The 7,494-nt window shown below is 64.1% G+C and overlaps 2 protein-coding genes across 2 annotated transcripts in view; one reads left to right on the top strand and one right to left on the bottom strand.

Moving 5' to 3' along the window:
- SLC6A9 (solute carrier family 6 (neurotransmitter transporter, glycine), member 9) overlaps nt 1-1,834 on the top strand; it is a 12,575-nt gene extending 10,741 nt beyond the window's left edge. The window contains exon 14 of the mRNA XM_009884862.1: nt 1,720-1,834. Within this exon, the coding sequence (XP_009883164.1) occupies nt 1,720-1,834 (115 nt within the window). The remainder of the gene's footprint in view (nt 1-1,719) is intronic.
- A 143-nt stretch (nt 1,835-1,977) lies between these two features.
- On the bottom strand, nt 1,978-5,338 carry B4GALT2 (UDP-Gal:betaGlcNAc beta 1,4- galactosyltransferase, polypeptide 2). The gene is made up of 7 exons (XM_009884863.1): nt 5,023-5,338; nt 4,408-4,643; nt 4,144-4,334; nt 3,767-3,889; nt 2,510-2,614; nt 2,274-2,350; nt 1,978-2,126 (listed from the first exon to the last, which is right to left on the bottom strand). Exons 1-7 carry the CDS (start codon nt 5,336-5,338, stop codon nt 1,978-1,980), a joined length of 1,197 nt encoding a protein of 398 aa, XP_009883165.1.
- Between the last annotated feature and the right edge of the window lie 2,156 nt (nt 5,339-7,494).

A 7,494-nucleotide genomic window follows, 5' to 3' on the forward strand; every position in this document is an offset into this window, starting at 1 on the left:
CCCGGCAGCCCCGGCACAGGCTGGGGGGGGGGGCCTTCCATGGTGCTAAGGGGGAGCAGGATGGACCAGCCCCCCCAGCTGCTACTAGTGAAAGGTACCAGCGGAGACACAGAGGGCTACGCCAGCCCGCTCGCTCCGAGCCATCTGGGGACACTTCAGTCCCCAACCAGTATTAGAGGAGCAGGTTGCACTGGCAAGGCCTGGCAGTCTTAAATCTGTCTTCAAGCTCCAGCCAAAAGGCTGGAGCTCTCGATTTGGGGGTGAATGGGGTGGGACCCTTCCCATCCCGCTGCTCCCCTCCCAGCCAGTGCCCTGTGCTCCCTGTGCCACAGCCCCAAGGTTGGCACAGGGACATGGCGTGGCTTGGCACGGCGGCGGCGGGCGGTGGGCGCTGAGCCCCGGCAGGACGTTCCAGCTCCCCCGTCCCGAGCCCCCCGCTGTGCCACGGCGAGGGGCGCAGGTTCCCGCATGGTGCCCGTGCCCTGCCCCACGTGTCACGCCGCTACTCTTCACCTCTAATTGTTAGCAATAACGCGCGCGTCCCTGGGCAGCACTGCCTGTGCCAGTGTCTCTCCCGGTGTAGAGTTCTAAAATATCCTAGGTTTTAATGAAATTTATATTCCTGAGGTCGTGTCCAGTTGTGCCCTTCTTTGGGGACATGGGGATGGGGGAGAGTGGGAGACCATGTCCCATGGGTGCAGCCCTTTCCCACTCGGATGCCCGACCCTGGCACTGAGCAGGCAACTGAGCAGGCTGGGTGCTGGGGAACACTCCCTTGTTCATACCTTCAAATCCATCTGGAGCTACGGCCAAGGATGGGGGGACAGGGACTGTCCCTGCTCGGTGAGAGCATTGTCCCCAAGGGGAGGAAAGGCAGCAAGAGTCCCACAGCGCAGTAAGGGCACCTCACCCTAGCTGGGGCTGGGCACTTTGTGGGGCAGGAGCCCCCTAGTGCTGCTCCCCAGCTGGAGGGGCTCTGAGAGCAGGCAGGGGGGGCTCCGCTCCCAGCTGGAGGTGGCTGGCAGGGCTGCCCCCCACCACATCCCACTGGATGCTGAAACTGTCCCATCTCATGGCGAACCCCCCAACCTCACCTCTCCGACTCCACAAACCCTGCAAACTTTTGAAACTTTTATTAAATACAAAAACCCCGGTCTCTGCGACCGAACGCTGCATTCAACGTACGCTCAAAAAAAGGGTCAGACATTCAAATGTACAAAAGTCGCCGGTGCCCCCCCAGCCCCGGCGTGGTGCCCCGCTCCTGGCCCCACTGCTCCCGGCTCCCCGCAGGGTGTGGGGGGGTGCCGGGGCTCCCAGTCCCATGGAGGGGCACGGGGCACCCGCCCTGCACGGCCCCGGCCTCTCCTGCTGCAGCCCCCCTGCCCCAGCACTCGAGGGGGGAAGCCAGACAACAGGGAGACCCCAGTGGCCCCCAACCCACCTGTGGGGGCACCCGCTGCTGGAGGGAGCTGTGGGGCAGCCACCCTCCCCCATGCCGCTGCACAAGACCCCCCAAGAGAGGCTGAGGAGGGGTTCAAATGAGCCCTATCTCCCCCAAAGCGGGGAGGGCAGGTGAGGGCAGGCACAGGCAGGGGCTGAACACGCACACAGCATCTGCCTTTGGGGAGGGGGGAACGGAATACGTCCACCACTCCCCAGGCCTGGGGAAACTGAGGCACAGCGAGGGGCATTCGCTAACCGGAGGTCTCTGTTTGGCAGAGCTGAGACAGGGCCCGGCTCTAAGCACCAGACTAAAGCAGAGGAAGACAGCGAGCCACGTCGTCGTGCCCAGCAGCGCGGGCAGTGCCTGGCTGGGGCGGCAACCTGGTCCTGATCCTGCCTGCTCAGGGGGACCTGGGCTGCCCCCACCCCCGGCTGGGGCAGCAGCAGCTCCAGCACTGGCAAAGGGAGCAGCCTGCACCCCGCTTCTCGCAGCACTGGTGGGGATGCCCCCAGGTCTCCCAGAGCAGCAGAATCTCACCCTCCCCGCCCGGGGTGCAGGCAGGAGCTGCCATGGGCAGGGGGCTCCTCGCCAGGGCTGGGGCTGCCCCCTCCCTCTGTGCCAAGAACCGCATGTGGGGCGGCCAGGCTCGTCCGCCAACACACTGAGTATGGGGCGGGGGGTCCTGCAAACACACTCGCGGGGACATGGGGGGACAGAGAAATCCTGGGGACTGAGGGGCAGGCTGGGGGGCAGCCGTCTCCAGAAGGCAGCAGAGTAGGCAGAAAACATCCCTGTCCAGTCCTGGCTCTTGAGCCGGGGCAAAACCCACCATGCCCAGCCAGCCCGGACACAGAGACGGCTCCATCCCGCTTCATCGTCATTTTGGTGTTCTGAATCTTGGTGAATCTGGTGGAAATGGGGGTGGGATGAGGCGGGAGGGGGCCGAGAGGGATTGTTGTGGTGCCAGACCTCTGCGGGGGTGAGCAGAGCAGGGGAGCCGGCAGCCGGAGGCAGCACAGCGATTGCCCAGCATCCCAGCTGCCCCGGACACTGCAGCTCACTCACCTCTGCGGGTTGGGCTCGTTGTGTTTGTCGCGTTCGTGCTTGATCATGCGGTACCTCCCGATGCGGATGTCGGGCCTTGACACCTTCATGCCATTCAGGGAGATGCTGGGGGACAGGAACGGGGGCGGGGGGGGTGGGAATCAGTGTGCGGGCACCAGGGTGGGACATTCCCCAGCCCAGAGACCACTGGGGTTGGCTCCCAGCCCAATTAAACCCATCCCTGCTTAAACAGGGCTGTACCAAGCCAAGCTGACCAAAGCCAGACCATGGCCAGGCCAGTGCCATGACCGAGGGTGCCGCATGCCTCACAGCAGAGCGTGCCCGAACACCGCTCCTACCCAGCGACCTCTGTCTCCGCAGGCCGGCAGCTGCGGTCAGCCCGTGCTGTTTACATTCTCCACATGCCGGTGTCCGGCCCTTCCCTCTGGGCCCCCCCACAACACGTTACGGGCTGCCTGAAGCGCTCCCAGAGCTCCACACGCTGCTTGTTCCCCACCCTGAGCCCACCTTGGATGGAAACCACAACCACACCGCCATGCCCACAGCACCCGCAAAGGGTGTTTTGCTCAGCCAGCCATTACAGACTAGTTGTGCACCACCGGCCGCACGCTTCACAGAATTCACAGAATGGTTAGGGTTGGAAGGGACCTCTGGAGATCATCTAGTCCAACCCCCAGGAAACCCCCAGGAAACCTTCCCGTAGGGAAACCTGCGGGAGATGAGGCGGGAGCCCTCCGGCTCTGGCACCCAACGCGGGGTACATGCAGGGGAATTCGGCTCCGGTTCTGCACACGGCTGTGCTGCGGCCTGCCGGCTGCCAGCAGAAATGCCTGTTTGGCTGCTGCGCAGCCGCCACCGAGACACTTCCCAGGTTTGCGGTCCAGCTGGACGCTTCCAAGTTTAGCATCCTGGCCTTGGCCTGGAGCGGAGCCCGCAGGCACGTCGCCCTGCTGGTGCAGCTCACACCATGGCGGGAGGGGGCTGGGCCCCACCATGCCGGGGGGAGTTCAGCCACAGAAAGGTACGTGGGTGCCCCACGGCCCCCCAACACCCTGGGAGGGGCCAGTTCAATCCATGAGGGTCACCAACACTCAAGCCGGAGGGTAATTAAATCCCTCCCTGCTACGTGACCTGCCCCGTGCACGTCGCCGGGAAAACTGGGAGCCCCAGCGCTGGTGAGGGTGCCGGGTCGGTGCTCGGCAGGGAGACCCCCAACACACCCCAACCAGCTGGCGCTGGCGAGGGGTTGGCACCTACCGGTTAAAGATGTCATCGTCCTCTCCTCCCCAGCCCCAGTACTCATTGGGAAAGCCATTGATCTTCAGGAACTGGGACTTGCTCAGCCCAGAGACGCCGCCGAAGTAGCCGGCGTAGGGCAGCCTGCAGGGTGACAGGAAATCGGTCAGCCCCCAGGGACAGGCAAGGATGGGGTCAGCCCCATGTGGACCTCCAGGGACAAGTACCAGCCCTCCCCTGCGTCACTCTCCCACCCAGGGCTCTGCGGCCTCTTCCATCCAATGTCCACAATTCAAGCCAGCAACTCCACACCTGCCCCAGGTGACCACCAAGATTGGTGGCCTGACCGTCACCCCAGCCCTGCCCAGGGAAACACCCCAGCCCCACAGAGCACCCACCTGAACCCAAACTTGTCCATGCCAACGGCAAAGTGCCGTGGCTGCTCGTAGCAGCGATAGAGGTTGCGGTCGTCCATGGGGATGAGGTCCACATCGCTGAAGATGAAGCAGTCGTACTCCTCGTCATCCTTGAGGGCCTCCAGGAACCCCACATTAAGCAGCTTGGCCCGGTTGAAGGTGTCCTCACCGAACTGCAGGGCAGAGCTCAGCGATGCCCACCTGCCCACCCTGGCCCCGCCAACCCCTTGTCCCTGCCCCCCTCACCTGGTTGATGATGTAGATGCCGTAAGCCACCTTCTGCCGGCGCAGGATGGGGTGTAGGTAGTGCAGCCAGTACTTGAGGTGGTGTTCACGGTGCCGGAAGGGGATGAGGATGGCCACCTTCTGCCGGGGCAGGCAGTCTGGGGGGGTGTACTTGCCACCCTGGCGCACGTCAGGGTTCTCCCGCTGCACCCGCTCCATGCTCATGGGAGAGCTGAACTCAATGAGCAGGCGTCCGACTGCAAGAGGGAGGGCAGGGTGATGCCCGCTGGACGGGACACAGTCCGGGTCATGGTCACCCGCTGCTCCCGGCCAGGCAGGTGAGCAAACAGTGAGGGGGACCTGCAAGGGGGACTGGCACTGACGAGGGCAGAGGATGGCCAAAACCTTTCCCAAACAGGGGCAGAGAGACTGGGCGAGCCACTAACAAAACCTGAATAAACCCGCTGTCCTGGTACTAGTTCCAGGCTTGGGTTTCTCCACTGCTCCACCTCTGAGACCACCAGGAAGCCATGCCCAGGGCCCAGGGGATGGGGATGCCATCCATGGGAGCCCACTCCAGCCCCATGCTCAGAGCCAGAGCCCAAGTCCCCTCCGCGCTCACCCTGCATGTCTCACCTAAGCCGGGAGGCGTCTCCTGGCAAGGCTGCAAGGGCTTCTCGGTGGCAGACTGGTTGGTGCTGGGCTTGGCACTAGGGGATGGGGCCTCAGCGCCGGCCGGCCCGTAGCTGGGGACGGTGCCGTTGGGGCGGGAGGAGTTGGAGAAAGGGTGGGCGCGCGAGGCGTTCCTGGCGTTGAAGCGGCTGAAGAAGTCCAGGTGCTGCGCGTAGACGTCGAAATAGAGGATCATGATGATGACGAAGTGGAGCAGGCAGAGCAGCAGCACGGCCTTGCAAATCCTTTCCAGGGTCACCCCCAAGAGCAGCCTGGTCATCTTCCGGGCACGGGCAGGCGGACATGTGCGCTCAGCGGGGCAGGGGGGCGGCTCCAGCCACGGTCCTGATCCTGCCGAGACACCCCACGCTCAAGACACCACTAGCCTGAGTCCCCAAGCCCAGCCCAAATGACACCAGGGCAGCAGGAGCAGTGCAGGCCTGAGGAGGAGGTGATGGGCTCGCAGGTCGGTACGACACAGAGCACCTCATGGGGATGTTGCATTCAGACCCCTGCTCTGAGGGCACAGCAATGAAGACACAAGAGGTCCCCAGCTCCATACAGCAAGTCTTCTCCCTGCTTTCCAAGGCCAAGACCACTCCAGACCCACTCCCCGTCCCAGTCTCACCCTCAGCAGGAGACGGCAATACCCTCACAGGTGTCACAAAGAGCCTCTGTGGAGGCTGGGCCCTTGGAGAAGGTCATGCTCTCCAAAACGCAGCCAGCCTGGGGTGTCCCAAGGGCATAACGGGTGTCCCCACCAGCCACCCATTTCTGAGGCACCCCATTTCCCTGTTCCCTGTCGTAACCCCCCCCCAGCAGCATTGCACCCCAGCAGTGGCACCAAAGCGGGGCTGGCAGCGAGCGCCATGCCGACAGGGGCCCTCCTCGGGGCACCCAGAGGGGCGAGCAGCTGCGCGGCAGACACCAAGCTGAGCATGATGTCCCAGCACTTGGGGTGGGGGTCCCTGCCACGTCCAGGGGAGTCCAGCTTACAGCCAGCGGCGCAGGTCCTCTCTCCTTCTGCTGCCGGTAGCGAGGCCCCCCGGGACACTGGGAGCTGCCAGGAGCCAGGGTCCCCTTATCTCCCACATGACACCTGGAGCTGGGCCAGAGCCCTGCCGGGAAGGCAGCCGGGAGAGTCACCGGAGAGCCCCGGCTGAGCCAAACCGTCTGGCTCTTCCCAGCCTCGCCACTGCCGGGGCTCAGGCCACAGCATGGCCGTGCACCTCAGTTCCTGCCCTGGTCCCTGTCCCAACCCCTGCTCTCAGGGAAGCTGCTAAGACAGGGTGAGGCAACCACAAGGGACAGGCACAAGGGTCCACAAGGCCCTGGGGACCCTGGGACAGGCCAGTGCCGCTGTAGGGATCCCGAGGGGATCCCGGCAGGCGGGGAGCTGCAGCAGGACCCCCCGGCAGGAGCGCAGCTAGGACCCGAGGGTGCTGGCAACCGTCCCAGGGCCTGGGCCAGCCCACCGGCAGCTGCCAGCCCTGGCCAGTGGGGCCCCCCGGGGAGCCGCAAGGCACCCAGCCGGCAGTGACAGCAACACTGGCTGGGAGCAGGGATCGGAGCTGAGGTGCAACGCAGGACCCCCTGCCCAACCTGGCCCCGGCTGCACCCTCCCAGCCACAGGGCTGACCCCAGCAGGCAGTGGCATGCTGGCAGGAGCCCATCCCAGGTGAGGAGGTGCTGGAAAAGGCTCCGAGCCCTATGCCCCACCTGTGTCCACCCTCTCCATAGGATGTAGAGCGGGGTCCCCGTGGGCAGGGGTCTCCTGGCACGCCCCAGCACCCCACCTCCTCATCCAGGTTTTTTCTAGAAAGTCACCCTCTGGAGAAAAGCCGGGTTTGCCATTATCTCCCAAACCTTCTCATGGTCACGGCGCCCTGTCACCGCGTACAGCCCTTGACGTAGGGACCTGCCTGCCCCCGGTGCCTGCCAGAAACCCTCCCAAAAGACCACAGCCCTCGCAGCAGGCAGCACATGGAGCGGTGGCATCTCGACAGCCAGGTGAGGAGGCGCTAGGGAAAAACAGGGAGTGGGTTTTAGGGACGCTTTAGCGGGGTGGTCCATGAGGTGAGCAGAGCCCGATTTTTGATGGGAACAAAAGCAAAGCACTCTATCGAACAGCGGCCATGGGATACCACGAGCATGAGTGGGCTTAAAAACACCCACTAAGCAGGGGGCTATGAAATATGATGTTATCCCCCCTTACATCGCAGCATCTTCGCAGGGTACGAGAGGATGAAAGCTGCCTGGGGTTGGGGAGCTGATCCCTGGGGATTCACCGCGGTGTGGTGCACGCCATGGGGCTGGTGATGCTCGTTTTGGAGAGGATGCTTATCCCCATGGCCTCCATCCTTCTTCCCACAGGACACCAGAAGCGTGGGGGGAGCCGATTGCCCCGGGGCCACCAAAGGTCTCCATCGGCTCCCC

The sequence above is a fragment of the Charadrius vociferus genome, unplaced genomic scaffold, assembly GCF_000708025.1.
Source record: "Charadrius vociferus isolate BGI_N301 unplaced genomic scaffold, ASM70802v2 scaffold163, whole genome shotgun sequence".
Classification (NCBI taxonomy): domain Eukaryota; kingdom Metazoa; phylum Chordata; class Aves; order Charadriiformes; family Charadriidae; genus Charadrius; species Charadrius vociferus.